At 39.5% G+C, this 23,096-nt stretch overlaps 1 protein-coding gene across 3 annotated transcripts in view; it reads right to left on the minus strand.

Moving 5' to 3' along the window:
* Positions 1-2,711: 2,711 nt before the first annotated feature.
* Tgfbr3 (transforming growth factor beta receptor 3) overlaps positions 2,712-23,096 on the minus strand; it is a 188,104-nt gene continuing 167,719 nt past the window's right edge. For all 3 annotated transcript variants that reach the window (XM_071618045.1, XM_071618043.1, XM_071618044.1), the window contains 3 exons: positions 19,238-19,279; positions 16,713-16,820; positions 2,712-6,157 (listed from right to left, as the gene is read on the minus strand). In XM_071618045.1, the coding sequence (XP_071474146.1) occupies positions 6,039-6,157; positions 16,713-16,820; positions 19,238-19,279 (269 nt within the window). In that variant the 3' untranslated portion in view covers positions 2,712-6,038. The remainder of the gene's footprint in view (positions 6,158-16,712; positions 16,821-19,237; positions 19,280-23,096) is intronic.

Raw genomic sequence — 23,096 nt, forward strand, 5'->3', positions numbered from 1 at the left:
ATCAGGACTCAGCAAACCACACTCAATTTAGTTCTGATAATCCCAACCCTAGGGATGCGATTTATTAACTTCAGTGTTCTCTCTTCACCTTTTCACCCCAAGGACACCTGCTTTACTGAGTCCGATTCAGTTCAGACTCTCAGTGACCACCCACATTGTCTGAGCTTTCTAGTTTATGCAGATGAAGTTGTTTATGGAATCCCTTATTTGTTAAAATCTCTGCAGTGTATGTTGTATCTTTTTTTTCACTCCTAATACATGTATTCATTTCAACATAGTTTTTGTCGATCTCTAGTAGTCTTGCTATGTTGGATACTCTTTTATTTCCAAATTTTCCCCCAGCAATTTACAGCTATGGATTTCTCATAAATTAGTGATTTAGCTGCATGTTTGAGTATATTTTAATTATTCTTCAACCTTATGTATCTTCTGAGTTCTTTAAGCCATGAATTATTTAGAAGTGTTTTAAATGTTCTGTGTTTCGTATTTAAAAATTATCCTTTTTATATCAATTTATCAACTATTTGAATTGTGTTAAATCAGTATTAAGTTCTTTGATATTTGCTGAGAATTCCATTATGGTTCTAGCTGTGGTCAATTTTTATAAAGATTTCATATTTACAAAATATTCACATTTAGAGGCACAGGATGCTATGTGTGCCCATTAGATCAAGCTTAATTACATTGTTTAAATCTTCCATATTCATAGTCTTTTGATTTATTAATTCCTACATATGATATATTAAAATCGCCTATGATGATGAAATTGTCAGTTTTTCTGTTGTTTTTGCTTTAAAGCACTAGATTACAAAGGACATACACACATATATGCATGCATATGGATATATAATAGATGGATATTAACAGCAACAGAGTATGTTGGCAGAAATCTAAAAACAACGCTTCTAAATGTCTCTTACTAGTGATTAGGCCAAATTCATTACAGGAAATAGTATGTAGCCATCAAAAAGCACGGATTGTTTTGCATTTACTAATCTATGGGGAGTTTTGTGCTAAGTGAAAAAGGCAAGTTATAGAGCATGTGTATTGTGATCCTATTTTTTAGTAAATGAAACAGAAATCCCTTTATCTACAAATGTTTCAATATGTTTGAGTTTAAATAATAACTTTTAACACCAGTTTCCTCAGGGAAATGATTGAAGGGTTTGGGAAGGATAGCAGTAAAAAACATCTTTGTTCTCCTTCACCTCCTACAATAATAGTATCTTACTTTAGCAATTTAGGATAGGCCTAGGAAAAAAGTGATATGATCAGCACTCATTTTAGGGGACCCAACAGGAAGATGTGGGCATGTGGAAAAAGACAAGTCACAAAAGTTATGATCCAGTCTTTGTTATTAGAGTGGGATGTGCCTATTGATATGAACATAAGGAAATGTTTAGGAACATACACTTAATCAATATTTCTGTAATTAAGTAGAAGGCTTATTGGGGTTTTTTTTCACTGCTGCAAATATGTGTATTGCTTACATTCATTTTACACACACATATTATGAGAAGTAGCCCCATGCATGCTACCTCTCACATACAGTTCTGGACAGTTCATAGACCTGCTAAAGCCCACTGGTTATCACCTGAGTCTCTTCTCCACTAGAAACATGGAGACTTTAACAACAGAAATAGTAGCTCACCTGTCAGTTTCTCCCTCCTATTCTCCTAAAGGAGCTGGCTGCAGGGGACAATCTTGGTACTGAAAATTTGATGACTCCAACCTCACTTAATCAAAATGTGGCTTAAGTTTTTTATGCTGTTCCCACTCTGTGGGCAATGAGCTGTGTGGGGGGCGGGCATGAGGGCTGGGCTGGTGGCCTTGCTTCCAAACCATCTAAGACACTAACTCTGAAGAGGGGAGGAGGAGATAGGGACATGGCAGTTTAGTTTGTAAAAACATATTCAACGTTAAAACATAATCCTTGATAGTGAAAGAAAACTGTTTGGGTAGCATAAATTTGTCTGGTGGGAGCACGCCAAACAGAACTGAGCTCCAGAGAGATGAGAGAGGTAGCTGGAAGGCAAGCAGATGACTCTCATCTGAACCATGCTTAGGAGTTTGAACTTTATCCTGAAGGCAAACCAGGGGAATTACTTAAAGGGTCCAAGTTGGGGAGTAACATGATTTGAGTGTTTTCAGGATTCGTTTGGCTGTGTGGTGGAGAAAGAACTGGAGAGAAGCAAGAGGGGGAGTTGGCATACTTGTTTGGAGGCTGTTGTGGCTAAATCAGCTCAGGAGGTAATGGCTCTTGGGCAGTCGGTAAAAGCAGAATTAAGTGGGAATAAGGCAATGGTTTGGAGAAAGGTATTCTAGAGGTAAGATGACTTAGGAATCTGGGGATGGGGAAGGCAAAGAGGCTCCAGTTAGATTCCTAGATTTCTGTCTGGGGCAACTGGGAGAGGGTGGCTCCAAATTGAGACCAGAATGGTGGAATAGCATTGGAGTATTCAGGGGGATGAAAATGGAAGAGCCTAAATACACGTTATTTCTCTTTCTTTGACTTTAGGCAATTGATAGAAGGCCCAGAGTGTTCTGCTTTGTCCACCCTCCCCTCTGCTCTCAGAGGCCTCTTTGCCTTTCTCCACCATCATCTTCCCCATCAATGTAGCAGATGATACAGGTAAGAGAAAGTCAGTGAGAAAGCGGTGCCATCAGTCTGAGGGTGGAAATTAATGATGACCAAACAAACAAGACATGCGTTAATAATTGATATATATCTTTTTATTATGCACAGATAAAGGACTTAAAACTGTGGTTATCAAAACTATACATCTAAGCATGTTCACAAAATCGCTGACACACTGACAGAAAAAAAGACAACAGGGGTGTTCAGACTGGCCACAGGGATTTTCAGGGTACTCTTTTTACCCTCATAGTTGATGAAAAACAGCAACAAAATCAGGCTCATTCAGGAAAAACCAGAAGAGAGAAGTATTGTATTTGGAAATTGATAATAGTCCTTTTTAGAAAAACATCTGTCAGTTTCATGAACAACCCCTAGATAAAACAAACAAGAAAAAAAGTCGCATACAGGACTCACCCAACAAAATGTGCTCTGTTAACACAACCAGCAGTACAGTCATCATTCAAACCATGAGGTAGTTACAGTACAAAAAGACTGGCACGCGTGTGCGCGCCCCACACACACTCAGTCATGCCCGCTGAGAACACACGCAGGAAATGGATTTACAATCTTATTACCACACAAGGGAAAGACCATTTTGTGTTTAGAAAATGCTATAGAAACAGCTTAGACAGAAAGATCTCTGACTTCAAAATACAGAATTAACAGCTGGTGAACACCACATGGTGAGAAGCTATAGGATGTTACACAGACGTCTGCCTTGGAGTTCAGAGCCTTTCAACAATAGCTTCAGCATCCACAAACAAAACAAAATGGCCTTTGCAAATTACGGGCGTAGCCTGCAGAAATAACACATGACTTGGCAGACAGAATTGAGTTCAACTGGAATATAAAAACAGTTTTAAAGAAACTTGCAGAACATGTTATAAAAGTAGAACTTGTACTTTGTATTAAAACTGTGAAGATGAAGCAATCAGAAATGCTGTAATAAGAAGCTGGGGAGAAAACACACTATTTTTTTAATGTTCATTGTTTAGAAACATTTCAGAAATACCTAAGGACATTCACTCTCTGAAATGGGATCAGGTTTCATTTTTAGAACGGGATTTCTTGATCTTTAAATAATACTTCTGACAATGAGACCCAAACAAATACAAGGTGATTTTTTTTCCTTCTTTTCTTTCTAACTCTCTTTTAAAAATCTTTGGGTGTGCATCTATAAATTTGTAAATTAATTAAAATTATTTATAAAATCATTGGCAACATAGTATCTCTCTCAAAAATATACATTTAAATATATTACAGAAGTTTTTTTTTAACCCTGTCCATCTAAGAAATGAAGTTTTTAATACCTCCTCATAGCTAATTTTGTTTTTAATAAGACGGAAAGGGTTTCTTTAAAAAGCAAAGAACTGATCAAAAGAATTCACAGTAACTGAAATTAAACATTTCATAGGGAGTAACTTAAATTTATCTAAAACACTTAAATATATCTTTATACACTTTTTTGTAGTAAAATATAGCTATAAGTGACTTAAAGACTCTAGTCTTCTTTGAAGACATCTTTAAATTTTTTTATACATAGAATATGCTAAAACAATACATTCTGCTGAAGGTTAGGCAAAGCGCATTATTTTCAAACACAGGTAGCGTAATCCAGGTCCTCCACTCTGATACCCTTATGTTAAAAAGAATAAACTAAAGGAAAACATTTCTCTAGTCTTGTGTTGTCTTCAATGCATACATGGAAATCTGAAAGAAGTTCAACTTATCAATGTAGGTAGCCTGGAAATCTCAGTGCTAAAGTAATCTGCTTTGATTAAAATTATCTTGATTGAATGTCTACACCTATCTAATCAATCACTAGTACTCAATGACTGGATGATAGTGATTTCCATCTCCTCTTACTTGTATACATGTAGATACTCCCTAAAGATTTGAGTTTCATCAGCATTTATTATTCCATTTGCAGAGGACCAGGCACAACTGCTTTATTTTTAAGGGCAGTGAGATTTGCTTATGAAAATTTTGGGGTGGATCTATTTGTTTTATTTATGGAATCCTAACTCATTTGGGGGAAATTCTGGAAAAAGAAAACTATTTAACTTGCATTGAAGCTATCTTCAGAAGTAAATGATCTGGTGTGGGAATCCTCTTCTGGCATTCTTTTTAGCATAAAGGTATCGCTGAGCTTTATTTAGCTGCAAAGTGGCATCATATTATTCCATTTCATGACATTCACTTCAAATCCTTTTGGAGTTTGGGATATATTTAAGGCAAGAGAACTAAAACAATCCAAATGAGTGCCTTTCACCCTATTGCAGCTCTGTCTTGGCAGAATTGGTGAGGCTATTCAGATTACCTATAGGACTCCAACAGGATCTGCCAGGAATTTGTGTCTCATGGGGGCTTGGATTTTACAAAGGGACTTACTAGAAAGGTTGATGTGTTTTGAGTAGAAATTCTCATTCTACCAAATATGACTTAGGAGTAAATTCCAACTCTGGAATCATAGAACATTTTCATAAGGGGAATGAATTTTTTTCTTCTTCAACTGAGAAAATGTGCCACATGACATATTATACACTTCCACTTACATATGCATATACATAGATCAACTTGCAAATTTCTCCTCAACTTTACAACTGACTCTTGCCCCAATTTAGACATTAATTTATCAGGGAAAAAATGTAGGAGATGGACACAGATCAATAGTTCCAGATTTTGGCTATCTTCAATTTCTATATGCCTATACGAAATATGAAGTTTGCATTAAGACATTTTTGTAGTTGGTGTGTGTAAGTGTGGGGAGACACAGGAAGCTGACAAGGCAGTCAGCACTGGTTTTGGCCCAAGACACAAGAAAGGAATGTTGACTTGACATGTGGCAGGATGCAATCCCCAAGGGCAGTCAACACCCAGCTAACCACACATCAGACCCCACAAGGCATGGCAGGTCAGAAGTGTGCATCCAAAGATGCCCATTAGACATGGAGGAGCGCTTAGAAAGCCTTAAAGCATTTCTTTTGTTTTATGTCTTGGTTCAGATATAAAAGAATCTTTGGCCACATCTCCTCATTGAATCTGCTGTCTAGCTGTTATCCTTTTACCATCTCCTTGAGTCTGGGTAAAAACTCAGGGTTCCAAATTATGGATGTTCTCACCTGGACAAAGCAGCATTTAAAAAACTGGCATGTGTTTCACATTGAAAACCCCGCAGCCTGTGAGGGGCTGGTGGAGAAGGCCACCATCTTAGCTTTTGCACATGAATTCTAGTGTGTTACAGAAGTCCAGGGGTCACGCTTACATTGGCCATGGTGAGGGGTGAATACAACAGGTGATCTTTACACTGAAATTCACTCTCCCTTTACAATGGAACCAAATTCAAGCCTTCTGAGTCTGGATGCACACCATCAGCTGTCGCGGGCCCAGCTGGGTCTGGCTAGGCTGTGCTGCTGCTGGAGCAGGGTGTGCTCTGAGTGCTACCGATGCTGTGGGCTGCACTGCTGTTTTCAGAGGCTGGTGGGGAGGTGGGGACTTGCTGTCTTCCTGCTGTCTCCCCTGTAGTTAGTAAAGAAATAAAGCAAAGGAAGGTGCATGTTACGTGTGTGGAAAAGAATCTTTCCCCCAGCTTTGCCATTTATCTATTCTTTTTCTCAACCAAAGCAGAAGCAACTGGCCCAGGTCCTGGATGGCTGGAAGACCTTACCTCATAAGGTTTTTCTGCTTGTTGCTTTGCTTTGAAAGTCTCGTGCACAGGGAAAAGAGGAGGGTTTTCCTGTTGGCTAACAGGCAATCTTAGTGGCTAAGACCTCTGACAGTTGATGACAAATGCCCTGGATTTCAGAGCCTACAGCCTTTGAATAAAAACCACACACATCTGGACTGTGTAGGACAAGTGACCAGTACCTACCTGAACTTAGGAAATGCTGTACCTTCTCTTATAAAGATATTATACTTTGGAGGCTGAGACCTTTAAATTATAATAAGGAAAACTTGGCAGTTTGGGAGCCTTTTTATTTTTGGTGCTAGGGATTGAACCCAGGGGCTTGTACATGCAAAAACACATGCTCTTCCAATAAGCTACAGCTTAACTCCTGGAGGCCTTATTTTCTGAAAGCTCTTGTTTAAAACTGGGCTGGTGAAGTCTAGATTGTGCCCTAGCAACAGCAGAGAGTCTTGTGTGCCAAGCATACGACCTACCTAGGAAGTGAGAAGGGGAGGGAGGCTGCTATGGGAAAAACTTTTTGGGGAAGGGGCTTAGCTGTTTGCACATAAAGACTGCAGTGGTTGCCAGCAAACACCCTCCTTCCAGGCTGAGGTTCGTTGCTGAGTGCAACGAGAGTATCTCCTAACACATTAAGCATCCCACTTTTCATTACACACTCCGCTGCATTTCAGCTAAACCCATTCTTTGTGCCAAATGTGCAGGGCTGTGGAGAGGGAGGAAACCTCGGGTCACACACATGGTTTGCATTTAACAGTGCAAAAGGCCCTAGAATTAGTCTTCTCTTCAGCAAAACTGGCCTCAGCGCAACCCTCAAAAAATGGCTTTAGGTAGGGAAAAGTGATCAGGGCTCTCCAAAGAAATGCATTGCATTTTCTTTAAAAAATCAGAGCACAAACTCCATAAACTTCTTGTAAGCATTCTCCCCACTCCAATGTAGGAAGCCCCAGAGGGCCAGGTTTGTTTAGGAATGAGCCCGCTCTTTCCTGTCATGCTGAAATACACATCTATCAGCCGGAGATAAGCAACCCTCCCTTCTGCTTCATTAAAACAAAACACCCGAGCAAATGCTCTGCCCTCCAAGTACAGGAACTCGAGCCTGTAACTTCCATTCCCTTTCGGGGGGGCCCCTCAAAAGCATCTGCCAAAAGAGCAGCTCTGCAAAATGTAGAACCGGCTCGTGCCCCTGGGTCTGGTTACAGTTCTCGCTGTCACCCATTTTATGAACTAAGCTCCACACACGTTTGCATCGACCTCAGAGCATTTATGTGCTTTCTGTATGGCTGGCCCTGTGTTTCCTCTAATTATCTTTTCTTCTGGGATTGGTGAGATGGAGGGAGAAGGGGGTCAATATTCCCAAGAAGCAGGGAAACTATATTTACTCTTCTTTTTTTGGAAAACTATATTTTAGACCTTCACCAGCATTGCCCCTTACCCTTCATGTGTAGATGTAATTAAGGGTGGGAAATCTGCCTCAATGACAGTAACTTTCTGCCAAAGATTTACTTTCCCCAGAGTGGGTGCTTATTTCTAGAAGAGGATCAAATCTCAATCTCTCTCTCTCTCTCTCTCTCTCTCTCTCTCTCTCTCTCTCTCTCTCTCTCGCTCTCTCTCTCTCTCTGCTAGGGACTGAACCCAGGGCTTTGTGTATGCTTGCCAAGTCCTCTGCCACTGAGTTACACCCAAGCCCTGATATACACATCACACACCACACACAGACACCACACACACACACACACACACACACACACACACACTCCAGAGACCAAAAGAACTCTTGATAGATTTCAAGAATTCAGCCCCCTTGCTGGGTACAGTGGTGCATGCCTGTAATCCCAGTGGCTTGGGAGGCTGAGGCAGGAGGATCAAGAGTTCAAAACCAGCCTTAGCAACTTAACGAGACCATGTCTCTAAATAAAATATATATATATATTTTTTAAGGGCTGGGATGTGGATCAATGGTTATGAACCCCTGGATTATATCCCTGGTACCAAAAAAGAAAAAGAAAGAAAGAAAAAAAATAGAATTCAGCTCCTTTACAATTTCCATGTTGATACACACTCAGCTGGATACTCATGTTATCAATTAGAAGGAATAATGTGGCTACACATGAGCCACATTTAAAAAATCTCTTTCCCATTTAAATAAAGAATACACCAGAAAAGCAGGAGGAAAGCCAGCCCCCTCCCTTTGGGCCCTCCAGGCTTCATTTACTCTGCCTCACAGAGGTTAAAACCGGATAGCCTTGCCTCCTCTGGCCACAGTGGACAAGTGCGTCTCTTCCAGAACATGACACGTGCTTGATTATTCAGATTCAGGAAAAGTGCCAGTACCATGCCCTGCCCAGGAAGTCCGAATATTTGCTTTCCGGTGTCTATTTGCCAAATATAATTTGTTGCCATGTCAGTTTATTTTAATCAGTGCCCATTAAAAAGAAATCTTTCAACTTCCAGAGTTTCAGAAACTCTTGGCCTTGGAAACACTGTTCAAAGTAAAACTGCAAACAGCAAAACAAAGAAGCTCCTACCCTTGAGATTGCAGGGTCTTTCACCCAGGAGGACATAATGTTAACATAATGTTCTATCAACTTTGATCCAGTAAGGTGTTAAGGAGAATGTGTCTGAGCATCTGCTTGGAAATGTTTAAAACTCCTTCTATAGACAAACTATCCCTTCTACCTCTGGCTGTTTCCACAGGCAAAAGATTTCTCAAAATAACCAAATTAAAAAAATTATTTTTACCTTTTGGAAAAATTAAGAAAAAGATTTTTCATTGTCAGGTGGAAAAATTCATCATGGGGAAGAATGTTAAATGTGCCAAGAGAGTTCTTCTTGGATTCTGCTTAGAATTCTGCTTAGAAAACCAACAGTTTCCTGGGATATCTGTGATGGGTCCTTTGGTTTTCTGCTCTCTGTCACAGTGACACTGGCTTTTTGGAATACCCACTTTCTCCAAAATATCCCTTGGGTGTCAGATACAATCAGGCTACTTCTGGAGGAGATGGGGAGGGATGACCCTGTTGCTAAGCAACACATGGAAGAAGTTTGAAGAAGGCTCCTTGCTCATACTATCAAACTTGACCATAAGAGACAATGTGTTCAGTGTTTGTGTGTTGTTCCTAAAATTTAAAACCACATTGAGAGAAGAGAGATTGGAGGAGGAGGGAGAGTGAGTAGGGGAAAGAGGCATGTGGTGCCTGGAATACTCTGGAGGAGGAGGGTGTGCTGAAGGAGAGAATCTCATATCGGTCTGTGGATGAGCCTAAACAGTGCCAGAAAAGTTAAAAGAAACAGAAAAAAAAATTCTCAAGGGAAAATCTGTTTTATTTATTTTCAAGAGTACCCAGAATTTAACACAGGGGCACTCAACCATTGAGCCACATCCCCAGCCCTATTTTGTATTTTATTTAGAAACAGGGTCTCACTGAGTTGCTTAGTGTCTTGCTTTTGCTGAGGCTGGCTTTGAACTCACAATTCTCCTGCCTCACTCTCCTGAGCTACTGGGATTACAGGCATGCCCACTCTTCTGTTTTATTTCTTTAGCTTAGCCCAGTATTGTCCAGATCTGATTTTGTGCAACCTCTTGACAACCTACTTTACAACTGGATTCTTATCTCTCAGCCTTTCACCACGTAGGTCCTAGGGAAGAAATTCTCTCTGAGAGATGTGAATAACGTGGAAAGGCTATATGGGGAAACAGTAGTGGAAGAGTTTAAAAGAAAGATGAGAAGAATCTAGATTATTTAGCCCAAAGCAGATTGAGTGCAAATACTGCCCTTGAGGATGATTTCAAAGAGAAGCAGACTGCTGTTCTTTATTTCCCTGGAGGGCAAAACATGAGGAAATGAGTTTAAATGGCAGACACAGGATATAAGTCAGAGAGAACTTGCTGGTTTTGAGGATTGGTTGGTTATAGGGAGAATTTATGGAATCTTGTTCTTGGGAGATAGTTAAGCAAAGGATTGAAAACCATATGCCTAGGTGATTTAGATTTAATATTCCTTGATGCTGTAAAGAACAATACTTTCCTCTAGGCCTATGTGTTGACTGTAATTTTGTAGCAATTAGTGTCAGTTTCTTGATATCCCAACTAATTTTCAAGCCAACTCCTGTAAGGAGAATGAACTAGGCTATCTTTAGTTTAGAGGTCTTGAATCACTTTTTATCATTTCCAAAAATTGTTTCCCAATTGTCCAGGCTAAAAGAACTTTCTTTTGCATGCAAAATATCCAGGAAGGGTAGGTTAGATGTTGTTATAAGAGAAAAAAATATAATTTTCCAAGGTGGGAATTAAAACCTTTCAAAATATCCTGCTTACTACTTCCTTCCTATATTCCTGCAGTGGGGCCAACCTGTTTGCACCTGCACTTTGGTTTTCTGTTTCTTACTTTAACTTGATTAAGAGGATGCACTCAAAGTCTGACAACAAGAATGAGAGAAGGGGGAGAGAGAGGAAAAAGGAAAGAGAAAACTGGGTAGAGGAGGAAGGCCATCTTTATAACCCCTAGGTATAGCTATCATCATAAATGAGCTTGAAGCTCTAGGTTGTTCAACTGCTAGTCCCGAGCAAGGTACATTAAATTAACCCTTTAGTATATGAAGGAGATCCTTACTTCCCAAGTTCTTAGGGATGAGATGCTTAAACAATAAATGCATATGAAAAACTTTTTGAACCCCAAAGTCCTATAAAAATGTAAGATACTTGAGCCTGCTCAGATGTGTAAGCAGGAAAAAAATCCAAGAGTGGAAGGAACACTGTGGTTCACAGAGCAAAAGAAATGTGGAAGTTTTGAATCAGGCATGCCCATCCCAATCCCTCAGACGTCAACAATCCTCCAGCAGATGTACCATGTGTTCTTAAAGCAGAAGTCTGAAGAAACCCATAGTTCAGAGAGTCAGTAAGACCTTTGAGTTAGGGGCATCTTTGGAGGCCCCAGTGTTTTTAGAGGTCGAAGGTTTCACCGAGGTCCTGAGCCTTGCTCTGATGAAAAGAGAAGGAGCAAGAGGTTAGGCTGAGGTGAAGGGTGGGTGGCAAAAGAGGATGTCCCAGGCACCAGCTGGACAGATGGGAACCCTCTGTGACTGTACAGAAGGCAGAACCCACTCTCTTTTCACCAGAATCCTCCATCCTTCTTTTATACAGTTAAACATAGAGAGTTAAGATCAAGTCTTAAGCTTTCCTGGTATCTCTGTCCTTGTGTCTTTTGTCAAGGAGCAAAGCCCCTGCAAAACCTTCTGACCATTCAAATCCTTCCCCCTTCTTCTCAAGCTCCCCTCAGTTACTGTGAGAGTTTTGGAAGAAATTTAATTCTTAAAAACAACACGACTTCCTGTTCTGATGAGACTAGTCTTGCCAGTTCTCCATCTTTCTGACAAAATTCCCTAAGTTGTTGCTTTCCTAAATGTTGACATTTGTGTTCATATTTGGGTTTCTACCTGAATCACTGTTTATTGCCAGTCTGTCTGGTTATTCTCTTGCTTCTAAAATATGTAAGCTCCACAAGAGCAAGGCTCTGTACCATTCACTAGTGTGCTGCCAGTGGCTAGAACAAACAGTGTTCAAACTGAAGGGCAGCTCAAAAAAGATTCACTGAGTGAAAGAATGAATAAATGAGCGAACAAACAAAACTTAGCGTATACTAAAAAGAGGTAAAAAGAATAATCAAATTACATGTGAATCCACCTGCTTTCTCCTACTGCTTCCACACTGGTGGCATTTTTCATAGCTGGACACAAAGCCTGGATATCCATTAGTAGGAGTGCCCTCCAAGTCTGTTATGTGCTGATTGACTTGTGGTGAGAAAGCAATATCAAATACATCATTATTAAAAATTTTTAGAAATGTGAATCATAAGTTTATTCTCTGATATGCAAGAGGAAGATGAAAGTATTATAACTACATGTCCTTTGAAAATGTAACAACAGAATAGAAAGTATCCAAATCCATAAAGTAGGTTCCAGGCCTGACTGCTATAACTATGTAACTCTGCATAGTTGCATCAGTTTACTGGCTCTGTTCTTCCCTATGTGAAAAGGAGATGCTGAAGCAGATAGTAATTTCCCAAGAACCCCTCTAGAGCAGCTGATTTTTTAAACACCAAGGCAAGATTTAGTAGAGACTGTTTTCTGTATGCACACACAGACTGGCGTTCCCTCTGTAAATTTCACCAGAATGACAGTGAATAAATTTTCAAAAGGCATAACCCCATAAAAACAAAGATAACAGGAGTGAAGACAACAGCAATAAAGTATTGGAGGCTGGTGAAAAAACAGGAGAATAACTGACTCAAGAGAGCGGAAACCTAAGCCAACAGTGGGAAGGCTGAGGAACAACCAATCTGTGTCATAGAGCCCTCAGAAACTCAGGAAATGGCAACAGGAACAAGAGAGGGGGAATATAGGGCTAAAGGGAGATAGCTGAGTTTCTGTGTAAGAAGCAGTAAGATTTTTCTATATCTCCAGACTCCACCAGGCTGCGACCCTGCCCTTCCTCACCAGGAGGAAGACCGGAAGTTTACTCTTTTAAAAGGGTGAAACCAAGAGTTCCAGGAATGTCAGCACCAGTACAGTGCAAGAATTGCACTCAGAAAGTGCTGGGTGAACATGCTTTGGGCTCTCCTGGGCACTGGCTGGCCTGACAGCAGCTAAAAGCAAGTGGCCTTGCTTCTTCCAGCACCAGTGAACAAGACTATCTGTCTCCTCCAGAGCATAACTTAATTATCCACACTCAGGAAAAGGGCTGGTACCATACCCTGTCCAGGAAGTCTGAATATTTGCTTTCCAGTGTCTATTTGCCAAATATCATTTGTTGCCATGTCAGGTTTTTGTTTTGTTTTTGCTTTTGTTTTTGTTTTATGGTACTGGAGATTTAATCCAGGGACACTTTACCACTGAGCTACCTTCCCAGCCCTTCTAGTTTTGTTTTTTTTTGTGTTTTTTTTTTTGAGAAGGGGCTTGCTAAATTGCCTGGGGCCTTGCTAAATTGCTGGGGCTGACCTCGAACTTGAAACCAATCTCCAGAGTTGCTGGGATTACAGGGCCACCGTGCCCAGCTCCATGTCAGTTTATTTTAATCAGTGCTCATTAAAAGATCTCCCAAGGTACACCTTCTGGGTGGGAAACAAGACCTGTTTTATGGAAAACTTAATAAGTAATGACCCTGAGAGGATCACCAGGAGGTGATATCAGGGGCTCAATAAAACAAACCTGCCCGATAATCCTAAAGAAATTCACAGTTAATACCTCCGACCTGCAAACTAGAACTTCCCCATTCTGAAACAATTCCAGATTAATATTCTCAGATAGACTTTAAAAAAGGAAAAAAAATCCATAGAAAAAATTATTGGAATAAAAAAATCAATGTATTAACAACTCAATAAATGACTGAAAAATAAAGATGAGGAAATCTCCCAGAAAATAAAGAAAGGAAAAAGATGGAAAAACCAAAGAGAAAGGAAAATTCAAAGACCAGTGAAGAGGTTCCACTTTCAAATAAAATGGTTTCTAAAATAAGAGAATATATAAAACAGGAGTGAGGAAAAGGAGGAATTCTAAATAAGATCTCAGTATCAGCACTGAAGGACAGGGCTCAATTGGTGCTCAGTACCACCATGTATGAAAATATACCTAAATCAAGGGATTCTACTGTAGAATTTCTTTCAGAAAGAAAAATTAGGCCACATACAAAGGGAATCAAGAATCTGAATGACCTTGAACTTGCCAATAGCAATTCTCAGAGCTAGAGGACTATGAATGCTTTCAAAATTCAGAAGATTTACTGAAAAATAAAAAGAATCAGTACAACACCTGATATGTCTGAAAGCATTAGAGGGGACTGAGATAACTGACAGAGTCGGCAGATGAATTCATGATAAATATATAGAAAACAAAACCAGAACTGGCAGGGAGACTTAACCCTAGAGGGAAATAAAAGCCTTTTTCATGCTTCTATGACACTGGGATTTCTTATGAACAGTCTGCAAAATGAACCAGAGGCTACAGCTTTGAATAAAAAGTGATCTTGAGGCTATATTGTAAGTGATGCCAACAGATGTTAAGCCCAAATGACAATGTCTATGACACCTTTTACCTTCTGAATTGGCATAATTTTGCTGGAAAACATCATAGGAAGCATTTCTGTTTTTTTTCTTTAATCTATTTACAAATCTATTTCTGTATGAGAAATACTTCCAAATCCCCTGGTTTTAGGGACAGGGTATTAATAACAATAATCGTCCAAGTTCAAGGAGCAACATAGGCTATCTCACTGCTACACTTTGCTTTTTACCAGGTTTGTGCACCTGGCTGTGGACAAGAGTCTAGGATCATGGGTGGGTGGGGGGGTGGGTTTCAGTGGGTCATATTCCCATAGTGAGCACCATTTAATTGCCCTGTATTCTGCCTGGACCTGGTCTCCTGGTCCACGATTAGCTGTGAGGGTTTGAGGGTAAGCTATGACCAAGACTAGTTGGTGGTTGAGCAGGCACATGGAAAGCATCTGTGGGTGACTAGGCTGTATAAAATCCTCAGGGCTACACAGGCTTCTTGGAGTACTTTCAAGTGCATTCCCAAGAGACAACACAGACTGCCAATAGCCCAAGAACCTCTCAGCCACGCAGGAGGTTGGAAAAAGTTATGAAGAACTTTGTTTGAGATCTGAACATGTCAGTATTCCTGTGACAAAAATGATTTACTCTAAAATACTACTCAGTTAAAAGTTGTCCCTTCTGGTCCTTTTATAAACTGTTCATGAGAATGAATATTCCTAAACTGATTCATTGATGTTTATATAATACTTAGAATCATTCCACTTAAGAGCCTTATTTTTTCTTTCTCTCACATGAAACATACTTCACTCAAAGGTTGCTAATGAAGACCAATAATTTGAGGACTCAGAGCCCCATTATTGCTTTTGCCAAGAAGTTGGCTTTGGGTTGGGTGAATTTCCCATGTGAGGCACAAAAGGGTTTGTTCCTTCCTTTCTAAAACATTTAGTCAGGGGGTGTAGTATTTGAAGCAAAAATTTGAATGAAAAAGAGTTTGAAATTTTAAGTCACAGGATGTCTGTGTCAAGAGAGCAAAAATGTAGTGTCTCAAAATGTCCTTTAGTAGTGCTTTGTGTTCCTTTAAATTGGTCATCCTTTTAGCTGGGCTGATTGAACGGCCCAAGGTGAGGCAAAAGATCAGAGCATTCAGTGGTCAACGGAGAATAAAGTTCTAAACACAGAGACTGAAGACTGCCTCTTGCCTCAAAATGATCCATCTAGTACTGTTGACACAGGTTCACAGTGTAAACAAGTACCCAAGAGCAAATAAGACCAGCTAGCTCCCTAGGCATGTCTCAAAATGCATGCCATTCCTTCCCATATTTGCAGGGAAACTAGGAAAGATGCAAGACAGCAGTCCAGGGCTCCTTCCCCACTGAAATAGAGATCCCCTTGCTGAGCTTTCATTCTGTTCTGGCATCAGAACAGGTTTCCAGTTCAGGCCAATGGCTTTCATGCCTGGGACTTGGTTTGGAGCACATTGGAGTTTGAGGGGCTTGGGAAGCTTAGCTTAAAAACAAAGTGCTTTGTTGCATTATATCTTTTTGATTCATGAAAATAATTTTGAAAATTTAACTTTTCATAGAAAGACATGAGAATTTTATGTTTATCAAAGAAGATACACACAGCATGGGTTAAAAAAAAATGTTGAGAAAGTCTGGGTTAAGTCGTTGATTAGGGACTCCAGTGGACAGTGGTCAACACCTTGGCAGATGTGGTAGTAAACTCCTGGCTTCCTTTTTAACTCCCTGCACATTTATATGTCTATTCTGAAGTCTTTATCTTTGGAGGAACTGCTTATATTTCCAGTTTGTCTACATTAACTTCCTTTAAACTCTAAAGATAAAATAGCTTTATTAGAAGCTAAACTTCAGCAATGTCATGATTGTTATGAGCAGAAATAGTTTAAACATTCCTTTTCTACAACTGTAAAAACAAATTATATATATATATATATATATATATATATATATATATATATTTGGGGAGGGTGGTACTGGGGATTTAACTCAGGGACACTTTATCACTGAGCCACAATCCCAGTCCCCTGATCCTTTTTTAAAATTTTGAGACAGGCTCTCACTAAGTTGCTGAGATTGGCCTTGAACTTACAATCCTCCTGCCTCAGCCTCCTGAGTTGCTGGGATTATAGGCATGGGTCAATGCATCCAACAGTAAATTATATTTTTATAAAATCCAATCTAGGTCAAATCCATAAACGTGAGAAGAGCGGAAATGAACCTTTGCTCACTTTCATTCATTCGTCCATCCAACAAAACACTGAGTGTCTACTGTGTGGCAGGCTCAGGCTGTGTACCAACTGAGAGTCCATAGTCACACTAACCTGTGTGGGAATAGATGTACCACAAGGCCCCCGTCAGGAGTGCTCCGATCACAAATGCTGCAAATGCAATGCCCATCACGGTTAGGGTGTCCAGACCATGGAAAATTTCTATAAAAGAGGGAAACCAATACACAGGCCCTAAGTTAGTCTACATAATACATTGAATTTTATATTTGTTTTACAAGCACCATCATAAAGGTTGAGCACTGACTAATAAAATTTGAGAATGTAATAAGGATTCCAATAAAATATACTGTATTTTGTTACTTGCAACTTTTGGTCAATGGAAAATGAAATTATGAAGCTTCCAAATATTCTCAGTTTGCAATTTATTTTGAACAACAAACTAATTTAAAAAATAAAATTTGTAAATTTTGTAAAATGTTAAGTCTGTGGTTTCATCATCCCAACCTGAGGAGAGTGTCTTGAAAATTCACAAGTTAAGATGCTTTGGAAAATAAGGTGAACTTTCATCATCAAAATCTGACTCAGGATGGGGTTATAGCTCAGTGGTAGAGCGCTTGCCTTGCATGTGTGAGGCACTGGGTTTGATCCTTAGCACCACATAAAAATAAATAAATAAAATATTGTGTCCATCTACAACTAAAAAATATATTTTAAAAAATCTGACTCATTGTTTATTATTCATCAAATACCTCCAATAGTGAGACACACTACACAGAAAATACATACTTAGATTGCTTTATAGTACTTTCATGAATATTTAAAAGTTTGAAAGAAAAAAAGAAGAAAGAGGGTGAGAAGAAAGTACAGAACAAGAGTAAACTACGGCTGCGGATTATAACATTTCACCCACCTTATATTAAATCCTCAATCTTAAGAACTATGTATCATGTCATTTAAAGGAGCCTACTCTTTAACACATCTCCAGCCGTAATCTTTCTACAAGGGGAACATAAATACTTCTCTGTAGGGAGTGATGTCAGCTTCGCAGTCAGCAAAACATAAATAGAACCAATTGTTCCTCCATTTGGCAAAGAATTTTATATTTGAAATTAATTCCAGGCCACAGAAATAGGATATTTCCTTTCTCTTAAGAAAACTATCCTCTTTGAGTCACTTATAAAAAGTTAAAATCAGTGTCCAAAGAAGAGAGGGTTTTGATAGACTAAAATTTTAAAGATCTCTTGTCTTTTTAGTATAAATTGAAGATATAAGGTCTCTCCCCTCAATACTACCTCTACTTTTCACCCTAGTCAGAAGCAACTGATCTCTATATAAATTAAGTCTCTTTCCTTTTCTACTCACTTCATTTTTAAAAATTCAGTAGTAATCAAATGTGACTCTCGAGCCCCAGCACTGAGAGAGCTCAGGGAAAGTTATGTCATGATAGAGAACAGTCTGGAAGGATCCACACTCCCAAGTCTGGGCACTGCTCTTCTAGCATGTGCCACTTTGTGTGTTCACTTAAATTCTGAAAAATGAAGATAACTTTGCCTACACAGAATGAATATGAGGGCTCCTTAGCAAGGACAAGAACTGGGAAGAGACCTACGGAGGTTCCTGTGAACCAAGCCATTAACCTATTTAGCTGAATCTAGTCCTTAGAACAGATATTAAAAGACAACTTGCCTTTTTATGCCTATGGAAGCAAAGATGAAGCATAATTACAAGTTTTTAATGAAAACATCTACAAATTCCATGAAAATCAAACTAGGTAAGTATGAGAAATAGTGTCCAAATGGCTCACTCTTTCTAAGTCATGATATTGTTCCATAATCTTGGTAAATAACCCACGAGGGGAACAGTTTATGACTTTGTATAGAGCACTCTCCTGACTGTCACATGTATGTTATGGGGTCAGCCCTGGAGACTAATACTGGGAATCTTCACATACAGATTCTTCTTACAAGGCTGTATCATCTAGAACTCTCTGTGGGTTTCTGGGAAGCTGATTGCCTCAGTGCCAACGATAATCTTGGGCAACTTGCTAAAATATTTCTTATTAATGTTTTCTTCCATACAAAATGTTGAAATTGGCTGACATAAATTTCAGCTCATCATTCCGTAGTAACTGCTCTATTATTTTCTTAAAGTTCTTTCTGGTCCCTTCTACCCCACCTCTTTGACTAGAGACAGTCTTGAACATGTAGCAACTAGTTCCCTGAGCAGGTAAACATTGTTGACCAACACTTAAAGCTAAGTACTCGCACAGCTGTACGTCAATGCTTTCAAATCATAACAGATATACGCATGCAAATCATTAGCTTATCTCTCTAAAGCCGAGTTACTGCCTTCTTGTTCAGGCCACACATGTCAAATAGGTCAACAAATTAATATTTTAATTAATATTTCTGCAAAGACAGAAAGGATAGAAGAAAGAAGATGATGAAAGAAGGACAGAGGAAAGGAAAAAAGTATGGGGGAAAAAAAGAGGAAAGGGGAAAGGAGGATGAGAACATAAATCTCCTTATCAAACTCCAAGTTTGGCAAATGTTCACTAACGAACTCATTCTTACAAAAGCCCAAGAGGCTTATTTCGAAATAGTTGCAGAAAGACTTACGTGGAGGAACTGGATTTTGTTCCTTAATGCTTGGAACTTTTTCTGAAAACAAAAGCATAAGTCAAGTCACAATGGATTCCATGAAGAAGCCAGGATTTGAGCAGAGGGTTTTCAAAATCTCAGCAGAAGCTGACACTTTTCCTATTAATACTTTGTGAACACCCTGTCAATGACCCTCTTCAGATATCAAAACTGTAACATGGGTGACACAGAAATTTTAAGCATTGTATTCTGCTAAGGGTCAATTATACAGGCACTCCAATTTGAAGAAAATTCAAAAGGCAAACACCTAAACTTAGGGAATTTAAATCTAATGGTATATGTGTCTTTGATTTACTTACAAAAAGATTCAATATATTTAAATATTGTGCTTATCCAAGTGTATTTACATTGTATTCCGTGTTTAAAATATTCTTTTAATTTAATAATTTACACATTTTTGCATCTTTATTCTTCTTCCTTTAATGCTATTGTTTCTTTGAGTATATGTTCTGGTACTGGAGATTGAACCCTGGGTCTCATGCAAGCACCCTACCTCTGAGCTACACCCCCAGTCCTTTTGCATTTTATTTTGAGACAGGGTCTCACTAAGTTGCCGAGGCTGGCCTCAAACGTGCAATCCTCTTGCCTCAGCCTTCCAAGTCACTGGTATCAAAGGTGTGTGCCATGTTGACTATAATACTACTGTCTTATGATTCATCACTCATCTGCATTGCCAAAGAGGTCTCTTTGTCCACCAAGACCTTCTGCAGCCACCAATACTACCTCCTTTACATTAGCCCCCAGAGTGAATTTTCCAGAGCCCAGAGATGATCATGTTATTGTCCTGATTAAGTTCTTTGATGACTCCTCTTTGATCACAGGAAAAAAAATTCAAGCTGTTTTTCCCTTAATGGGGGTCCTTCACCCATGCTGGCTTCTGACACTCAGTTATATAAGTTCTCCAAATTTCCCATGCTGCTCCATGTCATCACACTTTGCAAGTCATCTCCTGAAATGCCTCCTCTCCTAGACCTGCTTGGTTGGAAATTTTGCTGGGAGGCCTTCCCTGACTCTCTCTAGTTCCACCTTGGCCCCCCAGCAGGGCTGGTCTCTTCCACATTGCTCATTTCATCCCTCTTCTTGGGCCACATCACACTCTAATTTGCTGAGGGGACAGAGATTCCTGCCATTTTTTCCTGCCCTGAAGACAAGGTCTAGTTCTTACTCATCTCTGTTTCCTCATAGAGGCATAGAGTTGGTCTTTCAGGACTGTTTCGCAAAAGTCGATTAAAATGCTGATGTACTTTTTGGAGATGGAGGAAACAAGGAATAAGACTCTTAAAATGTTTGTGTGCTTCATTATTTCTATAATGCTTCATGTTAATGAAGTGCTAAAGAGCCAAGATTCTCATTCGAGGTTCACCCCAGTGCCGTGAGGGAGGCAGAAAAAGAATTTTTATCACTATTTTACAAATAAGCAGCCTGAGATTCTGATATCCTGTGATTAGCTCAAGGTCACAGCTGGAAAGCATCAGGGCAGGGGTTGAAACACAATTCCAGACTTCTGCCTCACAGGCTAAATGACTGGTGAGTGTCACTCTGTCCTTAGCTGGAGAACAGGGATTAAGTAAATGCTCAATCACAGACTGTCTGCCCTCAACAGAACAGCATGGACCAGGGGCCAGGATACCACAGCCTCTGAGCTAAGAATGAATTTCACATTTTGAAATGATTTCTTAAAATCAAAAGAAGATGACTATTTCATGACACAAGTTGTATGAAATTCAAATTTACTCCCTAAATGAAGTTTCATGTGATCACAGCTATGCTTATTTATATAAAATCGCTGATTTCTTTCATGCTATAGCAGTAAAACTGAGGAGTTGAGACACGGAGTATATGTGCTCCCAACTAAAAAAATTCTCTATCTGGCCCTTTCTGGAAAAAGGGTACTGGGCCCTGGCATGGACTCCACCCTTTTCTTTAGAGTTTAAAAGTGATTCATAGTGGGGTAGGGAGGGGGAACATGGGAGGAACAGACGAACTCTAGATAGGGCAGGGGGGTGGGAGGGAGGGGGCAGGGCGTTAGCAAGGATGGTGGAATGTGATGGACATCATTGTCCAAAGTACATGTATGAAGACACAAATTGGTGTCAACATACTTTATATACAACAAGAGATATGAAAAATGGTGCTGTATACGTGTAATAAGAATTATAATGCATTCTGCTGTCATTTATTTTTTAAAAAATCAATTAAAATAAATAAATAAATAAATCGACTAAGTAAGTCATAAAAATAAATAAATAAAAGTGATAACATGTTGCCAGTGTTGGCACATTCCTATAATCCCAGCTATTGAGGAGGCTGAGGCAGGAGGATCCAAAGTTGGAGGTTAGTAATTGCGTGAGCTACCACTGGGTATAGCTCTGAGGTAGAGCATTTGCTTAGTGTGCATGATGCCCAGGGTTCCATCCCCAGCACTACCAAAAAAAAAGTGGTACGTAGAGCCTTTTCCATCTCCATTTCCATCCAAAAAAGAAGGAACACACACTTTGTCTGAATCCCCCTGGAAGCAAAAAGAACTTGGGAAAAGTTGACCAAAATTAGCAGTATATGAGTTGATATTTATGAAAATAAAGGTTGACAAGATGAAAGGAAACAGAATTATAAATTCTCACTATCAGTCATCTCAACTAGGCTGATCAACATGTGTCCTCAATGGTCCAGCTCAAGGGAAACCACCAGATGAATCAGAGCCACTATAATTGACTGGTACCCCAGGAGCCATGCAACATGATGGCTCTGGGATGAGGAGATGGGCTAAAGTTACACTTCAATAAATTACTAAGAAAATGTAAATGTGTGTTTTTGTTCCTTTTGGGGGTGGGCAGTACTAGGGATCAAACCCAGAGCCTTACACATGCCACGCAAGTACTCTACCACTGAACTACATCCCAGCTCTGACCGTGTGTTTTCAAGGAAAATTAATTCAGTATGCAGAGCACATTCAATACACTAACTGCAAAATGAGCTCTCCTGGGAGTTTGGTCCCATCAGCCTTATTGGCAGCAGTAACAACTGTGACACCTTACATTTGTACATTTGTATAGTATTTTCCAAAAGACAAAAAGCCTTCATTTATATGACTCATTTTAAACCCTCAAGAACCCTATGAAGTAGGGGTATCTAACCACAAAATTCACCCACTTTCAAGAAGTAGTGGTTTGATTCACTGAACTAAGTCCAAAGGCATTTAAAGGTCTCAATAGCGTGCATCATGCGAGAAGTATATGCACTTCTGGGAAGAGTTCCATCCAATCAACCGCCTGTGGTTAAACTTTGTCACTCAGAATCCCCAAGTGATTTAAAAATAATGATTCTCCACTGAGGAGACCTCACATGTAAAAATTTAGGTTTTACAGCAAGGCCTGTGTGATGGATGACATTGTTCTAAAATTCTTAATGGACTTATGTTATGATCTAATCCTCTCCCCCCACCCCAAATAGGGCCTTCTCAGAGAGCTAAATAGGAACAGTTGTTGCTCGTTTCTCCTGGGTGAAATTCCTCATGACTGCGCATAAACAATAACAAGCACAGGCTGCAGAGCTAAGGTTGAAGAAATTTATCCTCTAACTTTTTTTTTTTGTTCCCAAATCCCTCATAACCCCTGAGTCTAACTAAAATAGTTTCATCTCCACCAGAACCCTATAATCGAGCTGGCATGCTAAAAGGAAAAGAGGGGATGTAACAATATTTACTTTGGGTTTAGGGATAAGATTGTAAGAAAGGAATCCTAGATATTGCTGTAAAGAGACTTTTAACAATGCATTTCTTGCAGAACGAATAAACTATAATCAACATTCTGAATTAAAT

This window comes from Marmota flaviventris, chromosome 10, assembly GCF_047511675.1.
Source record: "Marmota flaviventris isolate mMarFla1 chromosome 10, mMarFla1.hap1, whole genome shotgun sequence".
Taxonomy (NCBI): Eukaryota; Metazoa; Chordata; class Mammalia; order Rodentia; family Sciuridae; genus Marmota; species Marmota flaviventris.